Source organism: Cynocephalus volans, chromosome 3 (genome assembly GCF_027409185.1).
Source record: "Cynocephalus volans isolate mCynVol1 chromosome 3, mCynVol1.pri, whole genome shotgun sequence".
NCBI classification, from domain to species: Eukaryota; Metazoa; Chordata; class Mammalia; order Dermoptera; family Cynocephalidae; genus Cynocephalus; species Cynocephalus volans.
Window position 1 is genome coordinate 27,414,573 of NC_084462.1, and position 15,882 is coordinate 27,430,454.

General features: G+C 40.2%; 1 protein-coding gene and 1 non-coding gene across 2 annotated transcripts in view; one reads left to right on the forward strand and one right to left on the reverse strand.

The window, feature by feature from the left end:
- Window positions 1-15,882, forward strand: part of POM121C (POM121 transmembrane nucleoporin C) — a 20,190-nt gene continuing 4,308 nt past the window's right edge. The window contains exons 1-11 of the mRNA XM_063088980.1: window positions 1-566; window positions 1,494-1,709; window positions 2,028-2,186; window positions 4,187-4,267; window positions 5,721-5,892; window positions 10,307-10,398; window positions 11,046-11,119; window positions 11,693-11,817; window positions 11,941-12,043; window positions 12,368-12,544; window positions 13,809-15,461. Coding sequence (XP_062945050.1) covers window positions 7-566; window positions 1,494-1,709; window positions 2,028-2,186; window positions 4,187-4,267; window positions 5,721-5,892; window positions 10,307-10,398; window positions 11,046-11,119; window positions 11,693-11,817; window positions 11,941-12,043; window positions 12,368-12,544; window positions 13,809-15,461 — 3,412 coding nt within the window. The 5' untranslated portion in view covers window positions 1-6. The remainder of the gene's footprint in view (window positions 567-1,493; window positions 1,710-2,027; window positions 2,187-4,186; window positions 4,268-5,720; window positions 5,893-10,306; window positions 10,399-11,045; window positions 11,120-11,692; window positions 11,818-11,940; window positions 12,044-12,367; window positions 12,545-13,808; window positions 15,462-15,882) is intronic.
- LOC134374142 (U4 spliceosomal RNA) lies at window positions 9,963-10,096 on the reverse strand. Its single transcript, XR_010023020.1, has one exon. It is a non-coding gene; the product is annotated as a U4 spliceosomal RNA (small nuclear RNA).

Consider the following 15,882-nt stretch of genomic DNA (forward strand, 5'->3'; position numbering starts at 1 on the left):
GCCGCGATGTCTCCGGTGGCTGGGGCGGCTGGAAACGGCGAGCGGCGACGGCCGATAGCGAGCGTCAGGGACGGCCGGGGCTGGGGCAGCGGCGGGCCGGCCGGGGCGGCGCTCCTCGGCCTGTTGCTGCTCGGCCTCGTGCTGTACCTGGTGCCCGCGGTGGCAGCGCTGGCCTGGCTGGCCGTGGGGGCTACCGCGGCCTGGTGGGGGCTGAGCCGCGAGCCCCGAGGTTCGCGCGCCTTGTCCCCGCTCGTTCGGAACGCTCGGCGTCGGCGAACACTGCTCGTCTCGCCTCCGACCAAGTCGGCAGTAAACGGAAATCTCCTAGAGCCGCGGACTCTAATGGAGGGACCCGATCCCGCAGAACTGCTCCTTATGGGCAGTTACTTGGGCAAGCCTGGCCCACCGCAGCCTGCCTCCGCTCCGGAGGGCAGGGACCTGCGGGAAAGGGGTCACCGCCCACCCGCCCGCTCCCCGCTGCCCGCTTCCCTGGCTCATCGCGTTCACCACGATTACCCCTCTCTCCCTACTCCCGTCCTCCGACCCTCTAGGAGGCCTTCCCACCGGTAAGATACACTGATCTTCCCAGATCCTCCTCTGGGTAGACTGGCTTTAGATTGAGGATTTGACTTCAAATCCGATTTTCTTTTCCAAGTCCAAAGTGAATTCCGTGTGGTTTTGCCCTCTAACAATGCCTTGGTGTGTGTCAGCCGTCTCCTGCCCTCCTCTCACTTTTGGAATGAGATGTTATGTTGCCAAAATTATTCCCCTCCTTTCAGTTCTTAAAACTGCCTGAATTTTAGTGCAGTTACGTTTAGCAGAATATTTAATAAGCCACTGAAATATCTCTACAAAGGGTGAAAGTGTCTTTATCTTCGAGTTTAGTCATATAGTTTGGTTATATTTTTGTCTTCGGACCAGTAGGATAAATTACATCAATTAGCAGTTTCCAGGGAACACCTCTTTGATCTATAAAACTTGAATGATAAAGCTGACCAAAAGAGACATTTTCATTTTGTCCCAATAGCTGGATGATACAAGAGAATACAAAAAAATTGGTGAGAATGTTAGATTCTTGTTTAACACATTTAGTTGAGAAGATGAGCTAGGTGTTAGAAATGCTTCACTTTCGATGCTTTAATTTATTACTGATGATTTAATATAGAAGACTGATGGATTCTTGAAAAGTTTCTCTCTGTACACCCCAACAACACATTTTTCTTCCATTGTAGTTTTACTTGTGTGGGCAGGGCTTTCAGTTTCCGTCTCAAATTGTTGAAGTCCATTGTAGAGACAGCTGTTAAGCAGCTGCCACTTTCTGCCTTTAGATGGAATAGGGGAGAGTTGCCATAAAATACTGTGTTCTTTGTCGCTTAGAAAGAGATTTAAGCTCTCTGGGAAATTTCTGAACTCAAGTGATTCCTTAGCCATTTAAATTTTCTGACATTCTTTAAGCTTCTTTGGTTCAGTGATGTGTTTCCCATTCTTTGCAGGGATTGTGGGACTTTATCAAATCGGTTTGTAATAACACCTCGAAGAAACTATCCGATCCAGCAGGCCCAATATTCCTTTTTGGGGGTACTTCCCACAGTGTGCTGGAATGGTTATCACAAGAAGACTGTACTATCTGTTCGTAATTCCAAGATGGTGTGTAGCCCAGTGACTGTGAAGATTGCCCCTCCTGACAGCAAATTCACTCGTTCTCCATTGTGAGTACTGTTGGAAGAATACTCTTCCTTTTGTGTCCACTTTATTCAACAGTCATTCCTCTGACATAACTATAAAGCAGGAAAAAAAAAAAAAAAAGATGTGCTTATTTGAATGAGAAATCTCAAATTTTAGTAAAGCTTTCTTTTATTTTTATTTTTTGCCCTTGATAGTAGCTTTAATTGCTAAGAGAAATTTCTGTAAGTGTATAGATTATACTTTTGCTTGTTAACTTCTCATTTCCAGGGACTAGTTAAGTCTGTGCTGTGTGGCATGGTAATTTAAATATCTTACTGCTAGAGTCTTGTCTTTTGTTACAGATCAGAGCAGGTAATCAACTCAACGCTGTCCTCACCATCAAGTAATGCCCCAGACCCATGTGCAAAGGAGACTGTCCTGAGTGCCCTCAAAGAGAGGAAGAAAAGGACAGTGGAGGAAGAAGACCAAATAGTCGATGATAGCCAGGAAAATAAAAGAAGGTAACAGATCCACTAGAATATTAAACACGCCTCCCATGTGGACTTCTCAGAATTTATTGAAATACAGATTATTCCCATAAAGATACAGAGACCAACTTCAGTTTGTGAGCTCTAATAGGTCCCCTTCTTTGGTATTCATGGAAGAGCCTGGTAATAAGAGCTATTCATTTCCTAAAACATGGATAAGATGAATTTTATAATTTATCTTTTCTGTAAGTACTGGAGATAAGCTGACAACTCTTAGCCTCATATTTTTGATACAAATGTATTAAATTTTATTTTCAAGAGAATTCTCAGAGTATTCCCATCATAATTTTGTGTTGTCCAATTATTTGGGTAACCACCAGGTTAAATGTCATAATTGTGCTGAAAGAAATGCTTGTCAAGGAAAAGTGAAAAACTAGAGTATGGTAGATTTATCAGTAATGAGAGAAAAACACGTTTATTTGGCTTTTATGATAACTTAATGAAAATGGAGTAGGCAATCCGTTTTCTAAGTATGGAAAGAGAGGAAGTTGAAGTGGCTAGTGAGGATACAGAACTATTTGTAGCTTTTCAAGGAGTCAGTTAAGGATTTCACTCATTTTTTTATTTCAACAAAAATTTATTGAGCACGCACTGTGTGCCAGACCCTGTTCCAAGTTCTGGGGATGGAATAGTGAACAAGACAATATCCTTGCTCTCATGGAACTCTTGAGGGAGACAGATAATTTTTTTAAATGATAATAATTTCCACAGAAAAAAGGGTAATTGTAAATTGTAAGTTTATTAGGGATAAAAAACAAGGCGATAGAGGGTAATGAGAAGGGGGCTTCTTCATATGAAGCTATTAAAGAAGAGCTCTCTGAAGGACAGTGGACCCCACACCTAAAAAATATAACCATTGTCCCCATTTCCTAGACTAGATGGTTCATATTTAATAGTTTCAGAGTTGGCCATCTGTGATAGTATAGATGACAAAATTAAGTGAGGGAAATCTTGCAAGTGTTTGTATGTAATATAAGAAGATCAGCTAAAGATGACTAGAGTCAGAAATTATATTTGTGGCAAGTAAGCAATTTGCGCTAATATCTAAGCAGGAGTGGCAAGGGATGGGGAGGAAATAACTATTCTAATAGTCCAAGTAAGTTTCCCATGTTCTCCACAGTGGTAATTTTTCTTGACCCTGGTGAGCTGTATAGCTGAGGATTCCGTATCATCTTTCCAATAATTAGAATAACTAGTGACCATGTACACCATGTGTAGGCTCTTCTTACGTGTGATATGTAGAGCTTTTCCCTAACAGACTTGGCATATTAGCCTCTGCAGCACTGTGGGATGTATAGGTTGGTCCCTAAGCTTTTTTTTTTTTCATTTGTGGATGGTGGGGTATTAAATTTATGACTGTAATAAGTTAGGTGCTGCATAGCGATGCTTTGGTGAATGATGGACCTCATATAAAATGGTGGTCTCATAGATTATAATACCACATTTTTACTGTACTTTTTTTATGTTTACATGTGTTTAGATACACAAGTACTTACCGATTGTGTTACAGTTGCTTACAGTATTCAATGTAGTAACATGTCCGACAAGTTTGTAGCCTAGGAGCCATAGGCTATACCATATAACCTAGGTGTATAGTAAACTATACCATCTAGGTTTGTGTTAGTGCACTCAATGATATTCACACATGACGAAATTGCTTAATGACGTATTTCTCAGAATGTATTTCCATCATTAAATCGACGCATGACTATAATGTGAAGTTAGCAAATAAAGAATTGATACAACTGAATAGTTCACAAGGTCTTGAAGTATTTTCATACTGTCCTTATTACCAGGCTACTCTTAGATTAAATTTACCTTTCAGAAGCTGAGGGATTTGAAACAATCTTTTTCTTGTCTAACATGGAACCTGTGCTCCATAGAGATAGTATAAGATCCCAGGAATATGAGAATATGCTTTAAAGGGGGTAAAAAGTCATGTCATTTCATTAAGTATTTTTGATTTGTCATAGGCGTCATGATAGCAGTGGGAGTGGACATTCAGCATTTGAGCCCCTGGTGGCCAATGGAGTCCCCACTTCTTTTGTGCCTAAGTAAGTGAGAGTCCCTCTGGATGAAATATGAACTATTTGGGAAAGTGGCCTTTTTTCTGTAGATTTTCTTCTTTGCTTTTTGCATCACTTAATTATTTCAGGTTCACATCTTTGAAATTAGGGAGGAACATTTTGAGTAACTTGCCACAATTAACTATCCTCTGTCCAATTCTTTTTGCATTAATATGGATGAAATATGCTAAGGCTAAGAAGGGTTGTAAATATATCTGATGACAAAGTATATAAACAGAAGGATTGCAAGGTTTGTGCAATGGATAAAATGCAACAATATGAAATTTGAGACAAATGTTGTTTCTACATTTGATTTTATTTTTGTGGCTAGTTGGTATAGGGATCAAATCCTGGACCTTGGTGTTATCAGCACCTCGCTCTAACCAACAGAGCTAACCAGCTAGCCCCTACATTTGAATTTAAAAATACGTTGGAGGAAGAATTGGATGGAATGGCAAGTGGCTCAGAAATATGTGTGAAAAGGCAGGGTAAATAACTTAATTTGAGTCAGCAATATGATATGGCTGCCAAAAAAGCTAAAGTGCTCTTAGTCTGCTGTTAGAAGAGAGACTAGAATGAGGCGGGTAAGTGCTCCATGGAGCGTTGTGTTTAGTTCACAAGAGAGGGTGACACAAATTGAAATTTATTCCCAGTGAAGCAACTAAGATGTTAGGGGGATTTGAAACAACCAAAAGGGGTGGTGGTATGAGAGGGTTTTGAAGGTGCAGAAGTACTAGCCCAGAGGAAGAAAATTGCAGGGGGAATAAGGGAGGGAAGGAAAATGGTCCTCTCATGGAAGAGGCAAGATAACTTGCTTGGTTTGGCTCCAGGTAGGATCCATGGGTAAAAGTAAGAGGAAATACATTTTGATCAAATATAGGAATAAACTGGTTCATGGTTGACATGAATAACTCTAGGAGACAGTAAGTTGTCTACATTGTATACAAGAAAAAAGGATAGGAAATTTGTTTCCTATCGTTGGAAGCTCAGAAAAAATGTTTGGTTTCTCTTAACTCTCATTCTTTTTAACAGCTTTTTTATTGAGATATAATTGACATACAATAAACTGTACCTGCTTAAAGTATACAATGTGTTAAGTTTTGACATGTGAAACCATCACCACAATCCAGATAGTGAATACATTCATCATCTCCAAAAGTTCTGTTGTGCCCTGTCTAATCTCTCCCTGCCCCCAGTCCCAGGCATCCAGTGATCTGCTTTCTGTTACTAGAGATTAGTGTGCATTTTCTAGAATATTATATAAATGGAATCATGCATTTAAGTTTTAAATATTTGGCTTTTCTTACTGATTCAGTCAGATATGTTTAGCTAAATTGTTATCATTAAAAATTAAGAGTGTTATCCTTTTCCCTTGGGGTTTGTTAAGAAAGTGGTCATTCCTTTAATCGTTTCATCTAACTATCTTTTTTCCTTTTTTTAGGCCTGGATCTCTGAAAAGGGGTCTCAATTCTCAGAGCTCAGATGACCACTTGAATAAGAGATCCCGCACCTCTTCCATGAGTTCCTTGACAAGCACATACACAGGTGGCATCCCTAGCTCCAGCCGCAATGCCATTACCAGTTCCTATAGCTCTACACGAGGCTTCTCACAGGTACCGTAGCAGCTCTTGTGGTGTGGGGGAAATGGGTTCCCAGCATTAATTAATTGATTTGCAAATGTTTTCTAACCACCTTCTGTCTATCAGATGTTAGGATTGTCTCTGAGCTAGTAGAAGATCTGACCCTTAAATGCTAAAAATAGACCAGTGGAACAGAATAGAAAGCCCAGAAAGTAAACCAGTGCATATGTAGAAACCTGATAAAAAAGAGAGCCATTATTGCAGATAAATGGACAAAGGATGAACAATTCAATAAATGGTATTAATTTGAAAAGGTAGATTGAGTCCAGATTGCATTGGGTCATAAAAGAGATTTATCCTGTAGGCATTTAGAATTTAGTGAAAGTTTTTTAAACAAGAAATCGTCGTAATTCTTTTTTAGAAAGAGGATTGCTGTATAGTGTAGGGAACTTTGCTGCCAAACAGACTTGGGTTCAAATCTTGGCTCTGACACATACTACAGGTAAATGAGCAGGTAAATCACTTAACCTCTTTTTCTCATGGCTAAAGGATTGTTGTAATGATTGAAGGTAATGTTTGAAAAGCACCCACACCCATTATGGTGCCTGTCAATAGTGGGTTCCCAATATATAGTACCTAAAAGAAAAGATAAAGCGTGAATGGAAAAAGATTTCCGAGGGCAGAAAATTTTAAGACATGTTCATCAGTCCAGAAGGCTCTTACAATAATACATATAAATGAAAGATGAAGGTTGAGCCAGAGTGTTGTGGGAATGAAAAAAATAGGACAATAATAGTAACCTTTACTATGAGCATTTATTCTACGTTAGGCCCTATGCTAAGTACTTTACATGAATTTCCTCATTTAATCATCACAACAACCCTATTAAGTACATATTTATTATCTCTATTTTTAAAACCTTCTTATATACAATTTCAAATGTACAGAAAAGGAGAGAAAATGTCATAATGAACCTCCATGTAGCTTCAGTAGTTAACAACATTTTATCAGTCCTGTTCCATGAATTCTCCCCAGTTTGTTTTTGCTCTTTGTTTTAAAGCAAATCGCAAACATGCTATTTCACTTATATGTACTTCATAGTATTTTTAACTGTTAAGAACTTTGTTTTTTACATTAATAACCATAATACCATTATCCTTCTTAATTAATAACTCTTTAATATTAGTTAATATCACACCATGTTCAACTCTGCCCTTATTACCCAAAGCTGTCTTATTGAAGTTACTTTGAATCAGGAAACAACAATCAATTTATTACATTTGATTGATAGGTCTCGTAGGCTCTTTTAATCTATAATACTTCGACTTACCTTTTTCTGTGCTTTCAAAAAAATGGATCATTTTCTTCTGTAGAATTTTCCACATTCTGGATTTAGTTTGTATCATCATAGTGTTGTTTTTAATATGTACTGTATCCTCTTATCTTTCATGTGAGTGGGTAGTTGGGTCCTGAGACTTGATTAGATTCAAGTTCAGTTATTTTGGCAGAATACTTCATAGGTGGTTCTGTGTGTTTCCTATTGTGCCACATCAGGAGGCAAAAAATGTCTGGTTTTTCCACTTTCAGTGATGTAAATATTAATCACTGGGTTCTGGTGTTGTCATTCTGATCCATTCATTTTAATTTTCCTATTAGCTTTTCATCTGATGATTTTAGCAGCCATTTATCACCTTTACATAGATCCATTGTTATATTAGGTTTCAAAATGGTGATATTCTAATTCTGTTGTTCCTCTGCATTTATTAACTGAAATTCTATATTGAAGAACATGCCCTTCCTAAAGGAACAATAGGATAATAAAAAGGCATTGATGCCACAGCTAACTTCAGAGGGGACCAATGAGTTTTTTGCTGTTGTTATTGATTATCTTTATGAACTTCTGAACTTTCATAATTATTTTATGTTTTTCAGTACATTGTAGTTATTGTTTTTGATGCACAAACATTTCCAACCTTGGTCGGTGGGAGCCCTTTCACACTGGTTCCTGTGTCCTTTTGTCTAATCCCAGCAATCTTTTGACACTCCAAAAAAAATTCATCTTGTACATTTCCCACGTAGACAGCAGTTGGCTATTTCTTCAAAAAGCTTTGGTTTTTTTCGGTTGGAAATGGTATTTAGAGACTACAATTCCAGGCTTCTAGGAGAGATATTCAGGTCCTCTAGAAAGAGGAATTGAAATCCGTAGAATTCATAATGATATTTCAAATTCATATTTTAAATGGCAGGATTTTTTACATAATTTCTTTGATTCTGTATTTTTATGTATTCTTTAAAAAAATTGCTTCGTAATTACGTATTTGATTCTAGTACACACAATTTCAAAATAATAATATCAATGTTATTATTAACACTGAGACTTCTGAAGTCATTTCAAGAATTACTTGTGATTCATTTTTTGTCTTTAGTATACATCTCTCTATGAATACTAGGGATATATAATAAAAATATTGTATTTTAAAGTAATGTGGATCAGTTGGTTACATCACCACACCAATTTTATATATAGTAAGTTTCATTTGTTCAATATGTTTTAAAGTTTTAGGGATTTCTGTGTTTTTCTTTTTGATATAGTTTTGTTTTTAGTTATGTAAAATATGTAAATTGTTCCAAAGAATGTACACCAAGACAAAATATATTCAGAGAAATCCAATACCCATCCCTTTCCACTCCGCATTGTTCTCTTCCTCTCTATTCTTACTACGTTTTGTTTATCCTTTAAATGATATACAAATCATTTAAACCCCCAATTTCTAATGTTAAGGTAGTAAACAGTATATACAGGTTTGAGCCTTACTTTTTTCACTTAGTACATACTAGAGGTCACTTCATAGCAGTATGTAGAAATTCATCTGTTTTTCTTACAACTGCATAGTTACTCTGGTCCTCTATTGATAAGCATTGGGTTGTTTCAGTCTTCTGCTATTACAGATAGTGCTACAGAGAATACGTTTGTTCATACGTTATTTCATACTTGGCAGTTATACATCTGGGAAAGGTTAAATGCATGTGTAATTTTGCTAGATATTGTTAGATTCCCTTCCATGGAGTGTGTACCATTTAACATTCCCATCAGCATTGTATTAGAGTGACCTTTTCTCCACAGCCTCACCAACACATTAGGTTCTCATTTGACAGGTGAAGCATAATATCTAATTTTTGTCTCTAATGAGTTAGTTTGGTCATCTTTTCATATGTTGAATGATTATTTGGAGTTCTCTTTCCATGACTGTTCATATTTTTCACTCTTTTTTCTGAAAGGCTACTGGTCTTTTTTTGCTCATTTTCGAGAGCTTTTTGTATATTAGAGAAACAAATTCCAAATGAGCTGAAGTTTTAAATGTAAAATAGAAACCACAGAAGTATTAGAAGAAACAGGCTACTTTGTCATGCATTGCTGGTGGGAGTGTCAGTTGATAAAGTTCTCTAGAGGACTGTGTAGCAGGAGTTGTCAACAGTAAAGATGCTCGTGCCCTTTGATCCAGTAACTTTACTTTTAAGAAGTTATCCTATACATATACTCAAAGATATGTACAAGGATATTTGTAGCATTATTTTAATAGCAGAAGCTTGGAAACAATGTAAATGTGCCTTTTCAGAGGACTGGTTGAATAACTAACTTACAGTATTTCCGTAAGTTGAAATACTATATAACCATTAAAAAGAATAAGGCAGCTTCATAGGTACTCCTGTGAATGATCTCAAAAATATATTATATAAAAAACAAGGTGTAGAACTGTGTATATGTCCTCTATTAATTGGGATACTGGTTTCTTTAATCTTTAAATATGCGTAATAGTTCCAATAGAATATATTAGAAACTGGTAACAATTATTAAGATGATAGTACAATTAAGATGAACAATTATTAAGATACCATAGATGTTGCAAAAGCCATAAATGTCATGAGAGTGTATTTGAAAAAATTAAGTTGGTAAATTAAAACTGAAAATTTAATGAAAGCTAGACTAATTAGTTTACTGTTTTTTTGTCTTCACTGGTACAGTTTCTTAATTTATTTCCATCGACAGTCTAGAGTAGACTTGTATGCATCATGGCTCTATACTATTACTGAATGTAATGTACCACCTTTTAATATATGCAAAAATTACATTCATTCCTTCTATATTTATTATTAACATTCCATTACTTTTCTATTAGCAATAATCACGCCTCGGATAAACCTCATTGGCTACGATACTGCCACTGCGCGCAAAGCTAACATTCCATTACTTTTCTAGCCTTTTTTTTTTTTTTTTTTTTTTAAATATTGGCAATTGACTTTCTTTTCAGGGGTATTTTTCACAAAGAAATATTTTTTTAGTCACTTAGAGACTTTATATAGTGATGAAGAGAACCACAAAATCACATTGAAGGGTCAGATGCTAAATTATCAACTGGCTCAGTCATGTAACTTTTTTCACTTTCAGCTCTGGAAGAGAAGTGGTCCCACTTCATCACCCTTCTCTAGCCCAGCCTCATCCCGCTCCCAGACACCAGAGAGGTCAGCAAAGAAAATAAGGTAAGCAGCATTCTCTAGTTATCATTTGCTGTATGGACAAAGGAGAGTTGAGGAAAGGAGGGAAATTTACTTGTCTCTTAGGCTTTGTGCTACTCTGACTTGGAGAATCAGAGAAATTAAGCTTAGGGGAAGGAAAGTGAAATACGCACTTGAGCTGCTCTCATCTCTTACAGTCTTATGTACTGACTTGGAGGCCCCTGGCTCTCTGCCTCATATTCCAGCATAGCGATCAGGGTGCAAGAGCAGAGACCACACAGAGTGGAGTGCAGAAAGTGAATCATGGCAGTGGGCAGAAGCCTTCATGTTCTTGACTCCAGCTGACCCTCTAGGTACTTACAGTCAGCTGGCACTCTCCTCCCTCAGGGATCAGATGTGTCTAGAATTCCCAGGAACTTGGCAGGTTATAAATAAGGTTTTGAAGATTATTATTTTGTAGTTGTTTTAAAACAAGTGTTTCTTCATGGCCTCTGTTAACTACCTTCATTTCTATAGGCATTTTCTTTTGACATTTTTATCCTGACACACTGAGATCTTAAATCATGGTTGTTCTAGGCTTTGGCCACTTGGTAGGTAGGAGGGTAGAAAAAGTTATGTAGTACTTTGGTCATGAAGTCTCTTTGATCTAAATTCTGGATTTCTCCCTACAGAGAAGAAGAGCCATGTCCTCATTCCAGTTCTTCAGTACCATCGGTGACAGACAAGGAGTCCCAGGGAGAAAGGCGTAAGTTGATGAGTGAGCAGGAGTGGCTGCTGCTGGTGGTAGTAGAAGTGTTTATGGAGGATATAGAGATAAATGCCTGTTCAGAAAACGTGTTGAGCATTACTATGTCTAGGGCATGGTAGACACAAAGAGAGAAATTCCTGTCCTTCAGAGGTTTCTAGTCTGATAAGGGAGAAAGTTAACAGACAAATATAATGTAACATATGATAACTATTGGATAAGCTTGGTTTGAGGCATCTGTGAGAGACTCAGGCAATTACTGTCCAGTAAGCAGTTGTATGCTTGCATTTGGAGCAATTATCTCTTTATCCTCTTGACTATTAGGAATAATCTTGCAGACACCATCCAAGCACCCAAATCATGGAAGATAGACTCTTTTTGGAGATACCCATTGAAAACTCAGAGTTAAAAACCAAGTGGATATAACACCAAGGTCAAGGGTTTGGCCAAGACCAAGGGTTTGTATCCCCTTACTGGCCAGCTACCCGCCCCCCAAAAAACCAAGTGGGTAGACAAAACTCTTCATTTCTGGTAGAGGGAAGAAAGCAAACAAGTCTATATTTCTGTCTTTAGTTGCAGATACAACCACACAGAAGAAACAAAACTCGTGGAATTCTCCATCTACACCTGGCAGCTCTGGGCAGCGTAAACGGAAGATTCAGCTGCTGCCCTCTAGGCGAGGGGACCAGCTGACGTTGGTATGGTCCTGTCCATCTACTCCTGCCCACCCTAGCTTAGCTCTTTTAAGTCTTAGGAAGGCTAAATACAAGTTTCTTCCAGTTTCTTCTTATTCACCTGACTTCTCTTTTTCTCTTTGGTAGCCTCCACCTCCCCAGCTTGGTTATTCAATCACTGCAGAAGACCTAGACTTGGAAAAGAAAGCTTCATTACAATGGTTTAACAAGGTTTTGGAGGACAAGTCTGGTAAGGAGTATAGATCAACTGCACACTCCACAGAGGTTTGATGTGTTTTTTCCTTTGGTTTTATTTATTTATTTATTTTTTAAAAAGGGTTTCTCTGGAAAAAACCCAGGAGGAATTCTGTATTTTCTTTTGGTCTTTCTCATCTGAAAAATCCATTTGGGTTTTCACTGAAACCTGGAGAACAGTGAACATTGAGATCAAGCGGGGGGAGCATTTCTAGATAAGTTATCCTGAGATCCTGAGCATCACTGTGCCCTGTGATATGCCATCTAGAAAGAATTCCCAAACAAGGGAGGCCAGTTTCATTTGCTCTTTCTTATTTAGATGCTGCCTCAAACTCCGTCACTGAGAACCCACCTACCACTCAGCCGCCTTTTACTTTTACCCTGCCCTCTGCTGGGACTGCTTCCTCACCAGCCTCCCTGGCTACCCCAAGCACTAACATGCTGTTAGAGAGCTTGAAGAAGATGCAGAATTCCCCGGGCCTGCCATCCTTCCCAGGTGAGTGGGAGAGGTTCCTTTGGAGCATATGATGACATCACTCTTTGAGTGTCAGCCTTTGTTTAGGTTGAAGTAAAAGCTTCATGCCTATCAGTTGCTGGAAATTGTTCTAAAGGTTGAACCTACTCTGACTTAACCACACCTGAGCCAGTGCAAGCTTACAAGCTTCAGAACCCTCTAATCAGGAAATTTTAGGGAAAGTGTGCTGCAGCACTTAAAGCTGGGGAGGGCAGCTTAGGCTGGCTGTTGATTTGAAATCCAGTTCCCTGGATGCTCTGAACCTTGATGTTGTCATTTGTAAAATGAGAATAATGCTTCCTTTGAGAGGTGTCTCTGAAGTGTATGTATGATATATGGTTAACATGTTACATACTTATTAGACCACATACCCAGAATAATATTACTTCCATATCCCTCTAGGTTTTCAAGGGTCTTTTGATTGTTCTAAGCCCATGCCTTCATGGCACTGCATACAGTTGGCCCTCTGTATCCACAGGTTCCACATCTGTGGGTTCAACCAACTACAGATCAAAAATATTTGGGGGAGAAAATAACAAACAACAATACAGCAATAAAAAAAATTACAAATTAAAAAATACAGTATAATAATATTTACATAGCATTTACATTGTATTAGGTATTATGAGTAATCTAGAGATTATTTAAAGTATATGGGAGGATGTGCATAGGTTATATGCGAATACTATACTATTTTATGTGAGGGACTTGAGCATCTGTGGATTTTGGTATCCATGGGGCATCCTGGAATCAGTCCCCTGTGGATACCGAGGGACAACAGTGTATACACACCTCTGTTATTGCATTTTATCATTTAGTAGTATAGGTTTAATATTCAGCCTCTCCCAGGGCTCATGGGCAGATACTGCCTCATTTTTGGTTGTTTGCTCTCCATTTAGCACCTGGTAGGTGGACATTAGTAAATCTTTGTTAGATGAATAAAGTGTATCCAGGTAAGTAACTGGACTTAAGTTCAGGTGATTGGATTGTTTTTAGTTCCCCCACACATTTAACTCCCGATTAGGCCACACTTTATCCCCTTCTGTCTTTCTTATGATCTGTGAGATAAAAATAATGAAGACTTCCTTGATTTACTTTATAGGTCTGTGGTATAGACTTAGTCATGTTTGTTGACTGACTCTTAGATCTTTAGCACTGTGGTAGGCATGGGGAGGATACAAAAACATTGAATACCATGACATTCAAAGTATTCAGAATTCACTTTTCTTATTACTCTTCTTCCCAGAATCTGCTGGAGTGACAACCACTGTGGCCCATTCGCCTCCAAAGACACCCAGCCTTCTGGCCCCTCTTGGCTCTTCACAGTCAGGGCCCATTCCAGGCACCTCTTCAGATTCAAAATCCACAGTCACTTTCATGGGGCTGACCCCTGCTTCTTCCACGATATCAGTCACTGAGAACACCAAGTCACCTCCAGCCCTTCAGGCTGAGACACCTGCCAAATCCCAAGCACCATCTGCCCCATTCCCCAACCCTAAGCAGAGTTTTCTGGTTGAAATGCTGAGCACCCAACCTTCTAACCCTTCTTCCCCTGCTGCTCCTGGTACGTCTTCAGCATCTCTCATGTTCAAGCCCATTTTTACAACCCCACCTAAAAGTGAGAGTGAAGGTCCCTTGTCGTCTGGCCCTGCAGTCACAGCATCTTCCAGCTCCCCCCTCCCCACAACGACCAGCACCTCAACCCTGACTTTCAAGCCTATCTTTGATAGCCTGGGGCCACCTACGTCTGTGCCCTTATCAACTCCCTTCTCCCTCAAGCAAACAACTACTTCAGCCACTGCTGCAGCCACAACGGCCCCTCTCTTCACTGGCCTGGCCACTGCCACCACTACAGTGGCTTCTATTACCACAGCCAGTACAGCCGCCGACTCTGCTTCGAAGCCTGCTTTTGGCTTTGGTATAAACAGTGTGACCAGCACCATGGGCAGCGTGACTAGCACCACTACTTCCATTTCACAGCCTTTCCTGTTTGGGGCTCCGCCTGCCTCTAGTGCCAGCTTTACCCCAGCCATGGGCTCCATATTCCAATTTGGCAAGCCTCCTGCCATGCCCCCATCAACAACAGTCACCACCTTTGGCCAGTCCCTTCCCAGTGTTGTTCAGACAGCCACCAGCAGCAGCACTGCCGGCTTTAGTGGTTTTGGCAGCACGCTTACAACCGCAGCCCCGGTCACCACCAGCCAGCCTACGCTGACATTCAGTAACACGACCACCCCAGCGTTCAACATTCCCTTTGGCTCAAGCACCAAGCCCCCTCTTCCATTGTATCCAGGAGCCAACCCCCAGCCTGCATTTGGGGCCACTGATGGGCAGCAGCAAGGGGCAACCAAGCCTGCTCTTGTCCCAAGTTTTGGCAGCTCTTTTACTTTTGGGAACTCTGCAGCCCCAGCCCCAACTGCAACTCCAGCACCAACCCCAGCCCAGCCAGCCTTTGGCAGCGCTACACAGTCAGCATTTGGTGGTTTGAAAACCACAGCCTCTGTCTTTGGCACTGCTGCCAGCACCCAGCCAGCCTTTGGCAGCACCACAGCTGTTTTTTCCTTTAGTGCAGCCACCACCTCTAGCTTTGGAGCTACAACCCAAACCATCAGCAGTGGGACCAGTAGCTCAGTGTTTGGCAGCACAACTCCATCACCTTTCACGTTTGGGGGATCGGCAGCCCCAACTGGCAGTGGGGGCTTTGGGATCAATGTGGCTACCCCAGGCACCAGCTCCACCTCTGGAGCTTTTAATTTTGGAGCAGGACAGAGTGGGACCACAGGCACCACCACCCCCTTTGGCGGAGGTTTGAGTCAGAACACCCTGGGCACATCTAGCCAGACCACACCCTTTGCCTTCAATGTGGCCAGCACGCCTGAGAGCAAGCCTGTGTTTGGAGGTAAGGTTGGGAATGCACTTGGTCTGCTGGGCCCGGCACTGTTCTCAGTGCTAGCACAGTCTCCACTCTTCAGGAGCTTTCATTATGGTCATGGAGAAAGAGACAAATACAGAAAGAAATTCAATGTCAGATAGTGATAAATGTTTTGAAAAAATAATTGACTTTGAAGGAACCATTGTGGATTCAGGTGGTCAAGGGAGGCCTTTCTTTTGAGGAAATAGCAAAATTAAGTCAAGAGTGTATTCATGATAAAGCTGAGTTGGGAGTAGGGGTGGGGGTGCATGTGTGTGAGAGAGTGAGTACATGCACGCCCACTGCAGGCGCAGCCACAGGCAGAAACAAGCTTGGTCTGTTCATGAGCAGAGAAAAAGGCAAGCATGGCTAGAGGTCAAAGTGGGGTAAATGGTATAAAAGGAGGTTG